This window comes from Colius striatus, chromosome 1 (assembly GCF_028858725.1).
Source record: "Colius striatus isolate bColStr4 chromosome 1, bColStr4.1.hap1, whole genome shotgun sequence".
NCBI classification, from domain to species: domain Eukaryota; kingdom Metazoa; phylum Chordata; class Aves; order Coliiformes; family Coliidae; genus Colius; species Colius striatus.
The window spans coordinates 142,467,415-142,482,201 of NC_084759.1; the positions used below are offsets into that span (position 1 = coordinate 142,467,415).

Here is a 14,787-nt window from a genome sequence, read left to right on the forward strand (position 1 = left end):
ATCAGATAAACAGATTTTAAGAGTTTATATAACTTGCCCATATCCGGAGCTTCTTTTCCTCCAGGAACAGCAGATGTGAAAAAGCCCTGTTCTTTTAACCGACTCTCAGGGACAGGGCTGACAATAAACCGTCTTCCTGCAGAATGGACAACCTGGGTAAAGGAGCTAGGAGGAACCCCTAAACAAAAAGAAGTTAAGATGTTTAGTGATACATGGTTATAACTAAATACATAACCTGCAACATGGAATGTGCACTCCATCATACAAAATAAAAACTTGGCTGCACCCTTCCGCTGAAACAGAAAAAGGTAACTGTTGTAAAAATCACAAAAGACTTACCTATTCTTTGTGGCATGGAAGATGTAGGATCTGGCTGTTTGAACTCTAATTTCTGTAAAGTAAGATAAAATTTAAAGTTCTATTCTGAAACATAAACCCACAAGATAGTTCTTCAAATGCTAGCTTACTGAAATGTGGGCATTTAAGGTAAGCAGTACCTTGGACCCAAGCACCATCACCAAACTAGTGGAATTCTGCCTAGATAAAGGTCAGCTACAGTGCTGTTAGAGCTTCTCAGCTTAGTGTCATAGAATCACAGAAAGGTACTTGTTGGAAGGGACCTTTAGAGATCATCTGGTCCAACCCCCCTGCTAAAGCAGGTCCACCTATATCAGGTCACACAGGAACATGTCCAGGTGAGTTTTGAAGATCTCCAGAGGAGACTCCACACCTTCTCTAGGCAGACTGTGCCAGGGCTCCCTCATCCTCACAGTAAAATAGCTTTTCCTTGTGTTTAAATGGAACTTTTTGTGTTCCAGCTTACTCCCATTACCTCTTGTCCTGTTGCTAGATATAACAGAAAAAAGCAATGCCTCAACCTCCTGACACTCATCATTTAGATATTTGTAAATATTAATGAGATCCCCCCTCAGTTTCCTCTTATGTAGACTATCAATATACAAAATTGATCTAAACACTCTTCTGTTAACAGGCAGTCCAACTGATTTCCTTAAACATTCCACAGATAAATAGATGTTTCAAACTAGTTCTGAGTCAAAATAAGGCAGAGATTCGGGAAGTGTCACCCCTACTTACTCACAGCAAACAGTTTCAAAATCTGAGTTTCCCAACCAAGCCACCTAGTATAGCTCACTGGGTAAAGAGACTGAGTTCAGGCTCTCAGTGTTTAGTTAGAAGCACAGGGCTAGAAGTTTTGGTGTCTCCACCTCACAATAACCTCAAATCCAAGAAGCCTCAGCATTTAAGATTGTCTGTTTAGTGGACTGTTAGAAGGTTCAGTAGCTTCAGAGGTGTTAGAATATGTCAAAAAAAGAAAGAGACCTATGTTATCTAGCTTTCTAAATGAATTTTAGGCTCCCACTCAGATATGAACCTTTCCCTGTCTGTCTCTTCATTTAATTGTTAAGCTTTTGTACTTCTCATGAAAGAAAGTTTCAGTTTCTAGCTAGTTGTTCTCACAAAACTGTATCACCCAAAATGGAAAATACAAATAGCTAAAGGCAATCTGTCTTTTACATACCTGTGACCCTGGAAAGAAGCCATCATCTTTTGTCTGCATACTCTCCAAGCCCTGATCGCCTTCTGGCTCCACACTTACATCCTCACTTAGCATTTCATCTGCTTTCTCAATAATCTCTCGTACCTGATCTACGAATGACTCTCTCTCAGTTGCTAAAATAAACTCATTCTGCACCTGTAAAGAGAACAATAATGACAATTTACTCTTGTGTTACTGCTTATCCTCTCTTCACTATTCTTATGTACAAGATAAAGATGGTGACACCTTAGAGGAAAATAATACCTTCTAAAATTATCCCCAGCACAGAACTATTTGCCCTCTTTACTGTGGAATGTTCAATCTCACCTCTTCAAGCTGTCATCTCAATCTTTGCTTAGCACAGTGAAATTTAAAATTAGCAGCCTTAACTTACTGCAATTCCTCCTATTTAATGTAATGTACATTAAGAGTCTGATTTAAAGAAAATACAAAAAAAAGAAAATTCTGTATTGCAAGATGTGTTCTGTGCCTCTCTCCATGCCATCTAGAACTTCTATGCAGGCTGTATATCACTAACTCAAAATCCAGTTTAGTACACAACTGCAAGTATTAATTATATTCCAAAAACAGAGATAAGATTGCTCAGCCTGTCTAGTTTCAATACATCGTACTGCTTTATAAAAAATACATTCTGCTGCTTATGTCAACTGCAATTGGCATTTAGAAAGATATTTTTAGTTAGGTCTGACCCATGAGAAAATTCGGTCTCCTGAAATAATACGTAGTAAAACACTCAGAGACAACCTAAGAAACAGCAGTAAAGTTGCCAGTCACAGCATCTCTGCTGGGAAGGAGAGAGAAAGTGTCTCAGAGATAAAGCCCACGACATTGCTTTTACATCAAGTTTCTTGGATGCTGGTTCATAAAAGAGGCAAGACAAGCACAATGTGCTTACATTAGCCTTTGCAATGCCGATTACTTACTAGTCAAACAAACCTCCAGTGCTTTAAGTTGAGCAATGACAGGTATCTTAAATGAGGTATGCCTGATAGTATCCTGACTAAAAGGAAGCCAGCAAGTGTTACAAACAAAAGTTTCCTCAATATTCAACATGAAAACAAGCACAAAAGTTCCAGATTCAGTTGTCTAAATTAGGTTGCACACTTTCAGCTATGTAAATGCATTTCAGATGCAGTTCCAATAAGTTCACTTATTTTACTTCTATGTATCTTTGAATATTTGCAGGTTTTATTGTTGGGGGGGAAATGTTTCTGGATTTGGTTTCTTTTAATCAACCATATTCTTTTATTCCTCCATAGGATCACTTTAAGTGTGAGGTAGACACAGACATCTGTGTATTCTCTCCATCTTTCTTGGTACTCGATTTTATGTTACTGATTTGTTTAAACTGTTAATCCTTGTACTTCTTCCTCTCTCAGAAAGACATTAGTATTGAAGAGATCATTTCTCCTGTATCACCAATTTGGTTCCTTTTGACGTGTACGAATCCAGTACACACTCCTTGTTACTCTGCCCCCTCTCTAAGCTGCAGAGGTGCCCAAGAAGCTGACATGGCAGCTCCTGTTACCCTCCTCCTCACTTCAGTAACACTAAAACAGCCTTAGTTTCTTTCAGACTGTACAAGCCCAAGAATGAGTTTAAATAGCATTTCTATCCCATCCTACACAGTATTCTCATTTAAACATACATCTATAGGGCAAGTTCTTTTCTATGCTTGACCATTACACATTGAATGGTGAGGTTTACTTTCTTGAGAACATTAAAAGCAGTATAAAAAACAGAAAGTGGATCATTCCTTAACTTTAAGGGCAGAATCTTGCCATTTCAGTTGAGAAAAATGGCAAAAAAGCTCAAAGCTTAAGCACAATTTTTAAAGATCTAGCAACGTTTCCTCTTAGAAAACAAATTGAATTTGTTTAACCTGATGCTTTCAGAAAGTTGTTTGCAGTTTTCTTTAAAAATTATGATTGCAAAAAAACCAAAAGCAGGTTTGATAAAGCTGCAATTCTAAGGTTAAAAAACAAATGCAAATTTTCATGTTACTGAGCATGCAATAGTAACCATGAATTTGGTATACTACTCCATGCCCAGAGTTTTCAGTTGTGCTTGCATACCGATAAAGTGAGCACATGCCATGTTACATGGAAGAACAATTCTGAAACACACATGAGAAAATAAGACTGCTTATATTACCACTGTGATTAAGATTGGATTCAATTCTTCATCTCTAAAACATACCATAATTGAAGCTATTTCCTCGGGGTTGTCACCATCCAAATCAAACTTGAACGTAACCATTTTCCGATTGTGTGTCTCCAGCTGACATTCCACTACCCGATCGCCTTTATTTGAAACCTAAAGCAAAGAAAGCAATAGTTCAAAAGAAAAAGCAAGAAAATCTAGTACCTGTGCTCCAAGATGACAAACCAAATGGTACCAGTCTATTACAAATACATTCTCTCTTTCCAGCCCAATAAATGGTGCCATGTACAGCATTATTTTTTTTCTGAGGATACATCAAATATTCTGGAACAGTCTGTGGAGTTACCAGTGGCTAAACAAGGTAATTTTGCCATATCCAACACTACAAAAGGCTCTTAACAGATGACACTTGGAACACTGACTCCAGAAGCAGAAAAAAATACATTGGATAGCTTGTGTGGTTGGGGGGCAGAGGCAGGCAGAAGACTGCAGGACACACATTCCTCAAAGAAAAATAAACTTTTTGAAGCTGAAAATAGAAAAAGGCATAATCACTCCCAAGCTGTGAGTAAAACAAAAAGTATACTCACATTCAGAATTCTCAGTTTTGGCCTGGCAGTCTTCTCATGGCGAGAACGACTTCGGACAGACCTCCGCATGTGACGTTTAGTTGTCCTCCCTTCATGCCTTCCACTAGAAGCTGGAACATTCTCATTGCCATCACTCAATCCTGAAGCAACATCAGAATGTGCGCTAAAAGGAAAAGCAAAGAGGCAACTTTACATTAATACTTATGCACTAGATAACTGCAAAAACACAGCTGACCCTACCAGGTGGTTTTCTCCTCTGGATAGCAGTACGTGTCTGTTGATCACAGAGTATGGGAGAAGAGACATGTCAACACTTAGAATTCAACTAATCCTAGCAGTAATTATTTAGCTGTATATCTCTTGCAAGCTGAGTTGTATAAAGACATCTTTTGAATATGTTATTTGGAGGTTGAATTCTGTTTAAGTGACAAAAGGATGGGAAAACATCCTTTATGATCCCTTTGACATGACAAGTAAGAAAGGATTATATGTTAAATCACTTCATACATTCCTATTTACTCCCTCCATACCCTGCTGTAAATCAAACCTTACTCTACCTCTCATAAGCCTACTTTTTTCCTCCAGGAAGTTTATTTCCTCACATTCTCAAAAATATCCCTAGTGAAAAAAAAAATCTCTGGTGAAAAAGAGATATTTAGAGATCATCCAAGGAAGAGGAATCTAACATAAGAAACTGACATTCAGTTTGGTAAAAAGTAAAACAATGCTTACCTATCCATAGAGGAAGCCAAAGGGGTAGACTGAGCAGGCTGTGTTGCTGGAAGAGTCTCTGAAGGAGCAGTCTGTGAGACTCCCTGAGTACCCTAAGGATAGAAACCTACATCAAGAATCCACCCAAAGATCATTCTTTTTCAAGTAACCTAGAAGCCTTCCTTCAAAGTCTGCTCCCAAATCAGCTATAAAGCTAAAAGCATTATCTTTTTAGAACTTCAGATAGCTGACATCTAGATAGCTCTAGTTTACAAAAGACTCTAGAGCAAATCGCAGTGAAGCAAGTCATCATCTGGGGAAGGGGTGGGGAGAGGAAACCGGCCATCCTTTCCACTGCTACATGTCACTACAGTTTGCCATGCAGCCAGTCTTATTAACAGAATGTGCAAAAGGCAAGCCAATGCAGAACCCAAAGACAACTCAAATTTCCCCAAGCAAGACCAACATTGCAGAGAACAGACATTTAGGACAGGTTTGCCAAGGCTAGCAGTTGCAGATTGTCTTTGATATGGCAAAAATGTTCTACAGGACTAGCAAGAAGTGAAGTGTTAACAGGTTTTTGCCTGCAGGATTCACACTCACTTCCCAACAGAATAGCCAGTGGCAACAAGGACCCCATATTGGCATGACATTTTGCTGTAAAAAAAAGGTCATTTGAAATATTAATTTCCAACTGGAGACAAGCATGGAAGGGATTAGTTTCCCTACACACACACACAAACACACACTATCCTGTCATTCAAACACTCTAAATGTATTGTTACATTGTACTCAACATATTTACCTCCAAAACTGCCTGCTGCGAGGAGGCAGATGAAGACTGTTGGGCTAAACTCACTGTAGGCTGGGGCACTTGAACCTGTCCTCCTAGGCTGCTCATGGGAACTAAAACATTCTGCTCCACATAGGGCTGCACAACAGGAGCAAGATAGCCCGGCTGAGCCATAGCATCCGCGGGTAAGGGAGGGGACAGTACGGCAGACGGAATGCTAACAGAGGCCACAGAAGAGGGAGGTGCAACACTCGAGTCGCCTGGGTATTGAGATGGCAGTCGAGATGGGAAGCCCTGTAACAGAAACGAGGGAGTCGAGTTAGTGAATGTCAGAGCTCATGAGAAAATAAGAGAGTAAAAAACAAAGAGCAGCACTTTCAGGGGCATGTTCCAACCTTCTGTACTCTTTCAAGTACTCCCAAAATCTTCCCAGAGAAGCGGAGCAAGCCGGTCATGTAGCCAAAGCTCAACTTGTCACCATGCTTGAGTAAGCAAATTCCCACTCAAAGTTTCATGGTTTTGCTTCATCGCCTAACTTTCCCAGTTGCCTATTTGGCTTAGTATTTTAAGGCCCAAGACTTGAAATTAAGTTTAAAGGATTTTCAGGCTGAACAACTACTGCTCAGAAGATACTATGCAAATACTGCTGACTCTTGAGACTGATCACAAAGATGCTCTTGTGTTCTTCCTGTCCTCTCATGAGTTGACTCAAGGACATTCTTAAATGCTGTTTGTATTCTACAGCACTCCTTATAATCTCAGTAGATACTTCTGTATGTGCACAACTTTTGTTCTAGAATATCAAATGTATGCTGAGTTGGTATTTCTGCCACTATTGAGATTGGCATTTTAAAGCAGGTGAGGCAGTCTGTGCCCACCAGTCCAGCATTTCATGACTAGCATCAGGTACTTACGTCATATTTGAGATCCATATCATCTGACTTAGTTCTAGAAAATTCATGTGTGTCCTCCCATCCCCTCTCAAACTTGGAATGAAATACCGACATTGCTGAATATGCTACCATTCATTTTCTTTCCAACACATCTCCTATTTTTAAATCTTTTTTTTTTTTTTTTTTTTTTTACCCCCAAGTTGACAGATCTCTTGGGTATATAGCTGCCCTCTTTCACACAGTGGCTCAACAAAGTCCTCCACTATGATTCTGTCATTTTAGACAAATCCCATTGCCAAATACGGAAAGCTCAAAACACCAGGGTGTCCAAGGACTCTTTTTTCCCCTCTTTAAAATGGTCTTATACCCCACAACAGAATTAATCTTGGTGGTTTAATGGCTCTATTACGAAAAGCAAGTTGGGCAGGGCATACAGTTCAGATCTGGTACCTTAGAGGAACAGGTAAAAAAGGTGGAGAAGAGCTCTGCTGGCTTGCAACAATACCTGGTAAAGGGCATCTCCAGCAGAAAGCGAAGCTTCAGCAGCTTGTCCAATGCTGACTGGCAACCCCACGGACTGGACAGCAGGCTGCAGGAGCTGCGGGAGAACCTGGCTGGGCAGCTGAGCCACAGGCTGCATCAGTGTGGGAAGCTGGCTAGGGGCAACAGATGATCCTACAGGGACAGTGGTTGCCGCCGCAGATGTCGCCAGCGTGAGCAGTGGCTGATTCACGCCAGCTGCCATTGAAATGGGCAGCGACTGGAAGCCGGGCTGAGCCACTGACACATGAGGAGCTGCTACAGGCAACTGAGACACCGAGAACTGGGGAACCATGGAAGCTGGTAAGGGCTGTCCCAAAGGAAGAAAATGAGAGCCAATGGGGACTGACGGGGCAACTGAAGGCTGAGGGAGAGAAGGTGCTGCAACAGGTAATTGAGGCTCGCCTTGGATGATCGACACTGGTTGGGAAACAGGAAGCTGGGGAGGTAAAGAAAATAGAGATAGAATTTGGTTTTTAAAAGCAGGGTTGCAGAAAGCAGAATTTTTACACATTAGTGAAAGAAAGAATTATTCCAGTTATAGCAATCTGTTAAAGTGGGAGGGGAGCACAGTTGGCAAAGTGGCTGAGAAGCTGGCTGGAGTTCCAAAAGGTCCTCACTTTGCAACACTTACCCTGAGGAACTCAACAGGCTCTTGAAACAGACACCCACAGAGGGTAAAAGAGCAACATTCAAATACCCTGAAGCACCAACTTGCGCATAAACAGAACTGAATTCCCTTCAGTTCTCTCCCCAGAGCCAAGTCTGCCTTCTTGCAGGACAAAAGTGCAAATCTTTCAACAAATCTGACAGTTTTGGGTATGGGTACTAAATGAAAAGTCAAATGAAAAGCCACTGTGCCAGTATTCAGAGAACAGCAGGGGACATGTCGATTAAAGCCAGCAAACAATGCCACTGGAAAGACAGTTTAGATGAACAAGCAACAAAACAATTTTAACAACAAAATCAAGGCTCACATGATTAAGATATGAGCCAAAATGAAGCAATACTCAGTAACAGAAGTTTCTTGACCAGGAAGCAAAAGAGAAGAGCTGAGTAAGACAGATGACAGAGTGGAAAAGGCAGTCCTACCTAAATAATTGAACATGTTTTACACACATAGTGGTGGAGAAGATAGACATTGTATGGGAAGCAGAGAAGTGACAAGTTCCTGAAAATCCATTCATAATATACCATTCATCAATATGCCTCATGGTATTTTTGACAATTTAAAGGATCTTTGTGCATGGAAGTTCTATCCCTCCCTCAAATTACTCATGACTGCCACTTGTGAAAGAGCATTTCTGACATATTTTCCAACAAAATTGACAGTTATAGTACACTAAGAATACTATTACCTAGATGAATGTTTTAAAACCATTAGGAAAGATGACAAAAATGAAAGTAGCAGCATGTTGAATTTGCCAGCTGTGAAGAAAACAAAAACCTGCTAAAAAGAAGAATTTTTGCTTACCTGCGTCCCAGCTGCTGACTGCGGCATAATCTGCGAAGTTTGAGTTTGAGACACAGTTTGTGAGGGAGTGGCACCAGCAGAAACTGATGGTTGCTGCAGCTGGTATTGTCCAGGCTGTTGGGAAGAGCCTGGCTGCTGTGCCAAAGAGAAAAGAGGCAGAAGCTATTTTTTGCACCGCAGAAGTTTTTAAAGCATATTCTATTAAAAATCTACTTTTTTACTCCTTCCTAAGTGACACCAGTGGATCTTCTGAATATGCTGAGTCAGTTAAGTTTTAGCAGTTACTTATTAGCATTACTAATACAACTAATTATCAGCAACAAATCTTGCAACAGAATTATTTCACCTGTGAAAACAAGAATGAGGATTCTATGAAGGAAGAAAAAGAGTTAAGAGAGGAGAATGTTGCAGAAGGTAGAACTTCCAGTTAGAGGAAATCATAAGGATGAAGTCTGCCTGTTACACACCTCCCCTTGAACGAAGCTTCCACTGCAAGCTCAGGTAGAAGTTGAGTAAGACAGACACATAAAAAAAGCATTAATGTGACTCTAAAAATGCATTTCAGAAAGCCAATGAAGCTCATCTCATGGCACATCGAGTGAGAATCAGAGGATTCTTTTGTTTTTGTCGAAAACTATGGGTTAAAGGGAGGACAAAGATAGTAAATTGCTCTTGCAGAGTCATTAAAGCCTTACAATAAAAATAGTTTAGCCTTGGGTTTAGGAACTGTGATCTTACCTGCTGAGTGTGTTGGGTAGGCTGCGATGGCACCGATGCACTGCTTGAGGCTGACTGGCCTTGCACCTGTGTCTGAAGGAGAAAAAAAGACAGAGAATCAGCTTAAAAAACCCAAAAATCCTATGGTTTCTGAAGCAGGCAGTTAAAATAATTTCTGTTTGGATTGATCTAGTTGGAACAGGTTTGTAGCTGTCCTTCTGGACAAGCAGTCCTTTTAGCCAAATTCCACTACAACAACCAGAACAGAGCAATCTGGAGAAATACCAAACTCCATTTTAAGTCTTCCAAAACAACCGTTACAGAAAGTTTTTGCAACCCACACGACCCTCAGCATGAGACAGATCAGCCTACCAGCTGCTTCTTCCACTGATGATGCTTTAAGAGCAGGATGCCTTGATATGATAACTGGAAATACAAGCATTAGGTTTTACTTTTACATGTGCTACACAGTTAGGTGAGGGGATAGAAGGAGACTAGAAGGAAATAAAATTGTTTAAAATAAAAATCCAAGATATACAGAATTCTGGACTCATAAACAAGTACTCAGTATATATACATGTCACAAGTTCCTTCTGAGAGGGCATGTCACAATACAAACTAGAAATCATTTCCAGACTCACTACCATTCAAATGCTACCAAGAATTAAAGAATATGTGTTTCACCTTCTAGCTGAGATAGAATTTTTGAATAAGCAACGAAAAAAATGGATGAGTGGCATATAAATGAATGTAGAAGATGCAGAGGAAAATGGAATGGATTTTCGTTATTTTTGAGACAGTTGAACTTATCAGCTCCTGGAGATAACTCGACAAAAGACCTCCAGATGGATTTCCTGAGCATGCACCACTTTGATGAACGGCCTTGGTAAGAAACATCTCTGGTGCAAATATATCAGAAGTATTACTAGAATTCTTTAATGCTGTGATCATTTAGCTTTTAGAACCTCATTAGGAACAAGTTTATTCAAATTACATACTTGTTAAATTATAGAAACTTTGGGGAAAGCAGACTGCCAATGAAAAGAACCATTTTTTTCTTTGCTGTTTTAGAAGCTTGAGGCCCTTCCTGGCTAGGATCTAAATGTGTGCTATACTTCAGTGCTTTAACATCTGTTCACATTTGCTCAGTTTGTGCTTCAAATTCTGATCTTTTAATGAATTTACTAAAAGATCCCAGAACTTATATTCTATTAAAAATCTTGATCCCTTATTGTGTTTTCCAGATGTATTTTCAATCCATAAGAATTCACTTCCTGAAGTTTAACAAATGAGGTTTATGGAAAAACAATCCCCATGTAGTTTTCAAACTTCATGCACAGCATCTTCACACTACAGGTTCTCCTACAGCACAGAAATTGCTGTCTATTGGACTACTTCCTTCATATAAATCCCAAAATTGTCAATACACCAACCAAAAATGTCACAGCCCCTAATTACAAGAACAGAAGGAGTCAGAAATCTACTTTAAGTAAATCTTCTCTTTTCACAAAAAAATTATCTTATGAGAAGTTTCAGATGACAAGTGCAGTCACAATTTATAGACACAAATGCCTCACAATCACAGCATACAAATACTGACCAATGCAAGTGCAAATACCACATATGCTGATAAAACACGTACCTCCAAACTGAGCCTCAGGCCTCAAATTTTGCTGTTTGAAAGGACATCATATTCTAGGCTTATGAGGAAATAAGACCCGTTCAAAACAATTGTTTGTGCTGCTAATTTTACTACTCAGCTTGTTTAGCTTCTTTAAAGATCCTGCAAGTACAACTTCAAATCTGTGTACAAAAACATAACAGATTCTTCCATTCCTTTCTTCTCCCAAGCCTAGAAAAAGCTCTTGCACTTTGAACGGTAATCAAGTTAACCTCATCTAATGAAACATTATTCACACACAAGTTCAACTTCAAATAACACAGTCTCATTAAATGGCTAAGGAGCAGTAACAAAAATACAAACCAAGTTTTACTATCTCTGGTGATTCAAACTGTGGAGAAGATACATTTCATTAAATCCGTCATTTAAAAACCAGTTTGGCACTCCGGCTACCTCCTGCCAAAAACCAACTAGCCCCAGCAAGAACACTGACCATTTGTTATTCTTAACACAAAAGCCCTACCAATAGTTCAGCTGAAGCTGAACACAGACCAAGCGGTTGCTGATGCCTCATTACTTCATCACAACCTGGTAAAATTCAAGAGACCCTAGTTCTACTGACATCCCCGTGAGCACTAATATTTAGAACCACATGGAGTAAGTCTAAGAGCAAGGTGTGACTTATAAAAAGCAGAGAAATTCTGGAAGGTTTGCTCCTGTAACCTGAGGATAGAGTGCAGGTGGTCCTGATGAAAGCGAGGTGGACAAGGCCTGCTGAGTCGAGGCTCCCTGGGGGAAGCAGATGAAGAGCTGCGACTCTTGCAATACCTTCTGAGGCAGCTGAACAATGGGCAATGAGAAGTCTGAACCAAAAGCAGAAGATGACCCCCCTGTAGGGGGAGGAGACTGGAAATCACCAGTGTCAGAGGAAGTCAGCTGTGAGGAATCACTGGAGTATTCTGGGCTTCCTTCTGGCCAGCTCCGCCTGGCAGAGCCCCCTCTGGGACCTGCTAACTCAGGGCCAAGATAGTTACACTGCTCCTCTGTCACTGGCTGAAGCCGCCCGTGTGACCCTACGCCTGGAGTGGATTCCTCTTGACTGGTCTCCATAGAGCCCCGGCGACTTCTGTAGACCCGCTGGGGTAAAACTGCCCCTTCTGCAGAAGTCGGTGTGTGCACATGGAACTCAAAGACACAGCTCGCTCTACCATCACCACTGTGAGAGAGCACAGCTGGGGCAGAGTGCGGAACAAATACCTGGCGGAACATCATCTGAGCAGGATCTGCACTCAAAGGTGCTGAAACACTGGATAATGGAGAAAGGGGACCCATCCCAGAATCCAGCCTCAGGTTCTGGACATGTCTTGCCAAGTATGTTTGCCCCGATTGAAAGTCGAACACAGAGCTTTGTGGAGTACAACCTTGCCTATGGTTTGACTCAGAGACCTGCTTCAAATGTTGTTCAGTCGCATGAGAGTTATAAGCTACTTGATCATACTGCTCCGATACCTGTGATGGATAGTGCATGCCCACCAAATATACGGCTTCTGGATGCATTGTGTAGTGAGCATCCTCTGGAGGTGTTGGTCCAGATCTATAGTCACTGTGGACAGGAGCTGGCTCAAATACAGGATTAACTTGCACATGCAGAGGCTCTCCAGCGACTCTCTGAGCTGCTGTGCCCAGCATAACGAATGCCTCTGGTGTCCAGTTGGTGGGACTACCACCAGGTGGAACTAAACTCTGGCCAGTCTTCAGCAATGGCTGGAAGTGGCAAGTTTGGGCTTCCAAAAATGAAGTGCTCTTGCGCCGCTGAGCGACTGCCACCTTCGGCGGGCAGACAGGTGGTGGTGAGAAAGACACCGGCCGTTCATGAACGGTTGGGAAAAATATCTGGGAATCTGGGAACGTTGGTGTTCCCCCACGCGGATGCTGAGGCTGTATTGACATGAACGAGACAAGTAATTCATACATTAAAAGTGAAAGCACATCAACATGCACAGTTCCCTAGGCAGTTCTGTGAAGTAACTTTATAGAATGACTAGTCAATTCATGGTCAAAAACATACAATACTTAGGAAAGTTAGGTGAGTTGTAAATATCCATTAAATACATCCACGGCAGGAATAGCTACAAATGGAAACATTTGCTTGTGTTAGAACTGCTTTTCCAGTCTAATTCCAGTAATTCACAAAAATAAACCAGTTTTGTTCCTGACAATGGAACAAGATTTTTTTTGTCATGGGCTATGTATTGTGACCAGTGCTTGAAATCCAATCAAATCCCTGACGTTACTAAAATATAAGAAATAGGAAAATTCATAATTTGATAACAGCAACAATGTAGAGCCTCTAGTTTGCACATAGAGGAAAAAAATTGCTTTAAGTCTTAGTATTATCCAACACAAAATCCACAGTGTTAGCATCCTGCATGCTATCCAAAATGCCAAAGAAATTATTTTGAGACAAAACTGAGCAATTCCAGGCCACGTCTAAAAAACCAAAAAGTATGATGAAACTGCAGAGCCTCTGAATTCTGCCAGAGCTGATCAGCTCTTTTGATCCCTTTTATCACTTTTGATCGTATCTTTCCAAATAGAAAATTAGCATTCTCTGAAACAAATCTAACTCTTGCCTGGACAATAAAATATTCACAGGTTTATTAACAGTAGTCTTGAGGCATTTCAACTCCATTTGACATACTTAACCTCAGATAAGATTTGGAGAGAAAATTTCACTAAGGAGAGTTCTATGTAAGAACAGCAAAAAATTTGATAGTTCTGCATTTTTTTCATCTCTGCCTACAGTATGCTGAGAGACAACTTATTATCTATCCTAAAGTAAAAAAACATGCAAGAGTCAATAGCAAATATACTGTCTTTTAGACAGATGGCATGTATGACTTTCAAGTTGCTGTTTCCACATGATCCTATTTCTCCTCAGCCCTTCTGTTCTGGAAAAGCAGCAGCAAATTTCCATATTGGCCAGTACTAAACATCCTACATCCAAATCTTGTTATGTGCTGACAATTGGTTCCACTTCATTTACAGAGAAACGTTTCTCAAAGTTTATTTTATGTAAACTGAAGTACAAAACTGAACAGAGATTACCTCTGGTCTTGCAAGCTATCTTGCATCTGACTTAAAAGAAACATGAAATTACAGCTTCTTCCAATCAAGAAGCAGCTGAAGTGGCATTTCCAATTAAAACTTGCAAAAAAAACCTCAAAAGTACTTCTAGTATCAGCTAGACAAGGCTTTTACAATAATCTGACACAGCAACTAAGCTTTAAATCTGGTTGTTTTTCACAAGCCTTAATTAACATTCAACGCTTGCTTAGAAGATGAAAAATAAAAAGCTGGTCTTCAGACTTATGGGGACAAGAACTAGTCTTCCCCTTACCTCTGTGGTACAACTGGGTAATTTAGGTTTTTACTATCCTAAAATACAAAAAACTCAAATGATCAACGACTGTTTGATAATGCTTAAAGTGTACTGCTTCCCAGAAAATCCATAATCAACATTTGAGCAGCACAGTATATGGAATCGACTCTTCATTTTCTCATTTTAAAAGATGCTCAAAGCCCAGGATGTATTTAATGATAACTTATCTTACTGTGCCAGGAGGCAAATGGTAACACATACAGGACTGACAGAGAGGGAGGGCAGGCTGGAGCGTCGATGCTTGCGTGGAGAGGCAGAGTGCAT

General features: G+C 40.5%; 1 protein-coding gene across 9 annotated transcripts in view; it reads right to left on the reverse strand.

The window, feature by feature from the left end:
* Positions 1-14,787, reverse strand: part of WNK1 (WNK lysine deficient protein kinase 1) — a 106,722-nt gene that overhangs the window by 26,057 nt on the left and 65,878 nt on the right. For 4 of the 9 annotated variants that reach the window (XM_062010056.1, XM_062010032.1, XM_062010027.1 and 1 more), the window contains 11 exons: positions 12,591-13,019; positions 9,482-9,553; positions 8,744-8,878; positions 7,235-7,708; positions 5,849-6,130; positions 5,065-5,156; positions 4,333-4,495; positions 3,779-3,895; positions 1,541-1,714; positions 340-391; positions 38-178 (listed from right to left, as the gene is read on the reverse strand). In XM_062010056.1, the coding sequence (XP_061866040.1) occupies positions 38-178; positions 340-391; positions 1,541-1,714; positions 3,779-3,895; positions 4,333-4,495; positions 5,065-5,156; positions 5,849-6,130; positions 7,235-7,708; positions 8,744-8,878; positions 9,482-9,553; positions 12,591-13,019 (2,131 nt within the window). Of the gene's footprint in view, positions 1-37; positions 179-339; positions 392-1,540; positions 1,715-3,778; positions 3,896-4,332; positions 4,496-5,064; positions 5,157-5,646; positions 5,701-5,848; positions 6,131-7,234; positions 7,709-8,743; positions 8,879-9,481; positions 9,554-12,590; positions 13,020-14,787 lie in introns of all 9 variants that reach the window. The other 5 variants (XM_062010092.1, XM_062010038.1, XM_062010077.1 and 2 more) reach the window with 5 other exon arrangements.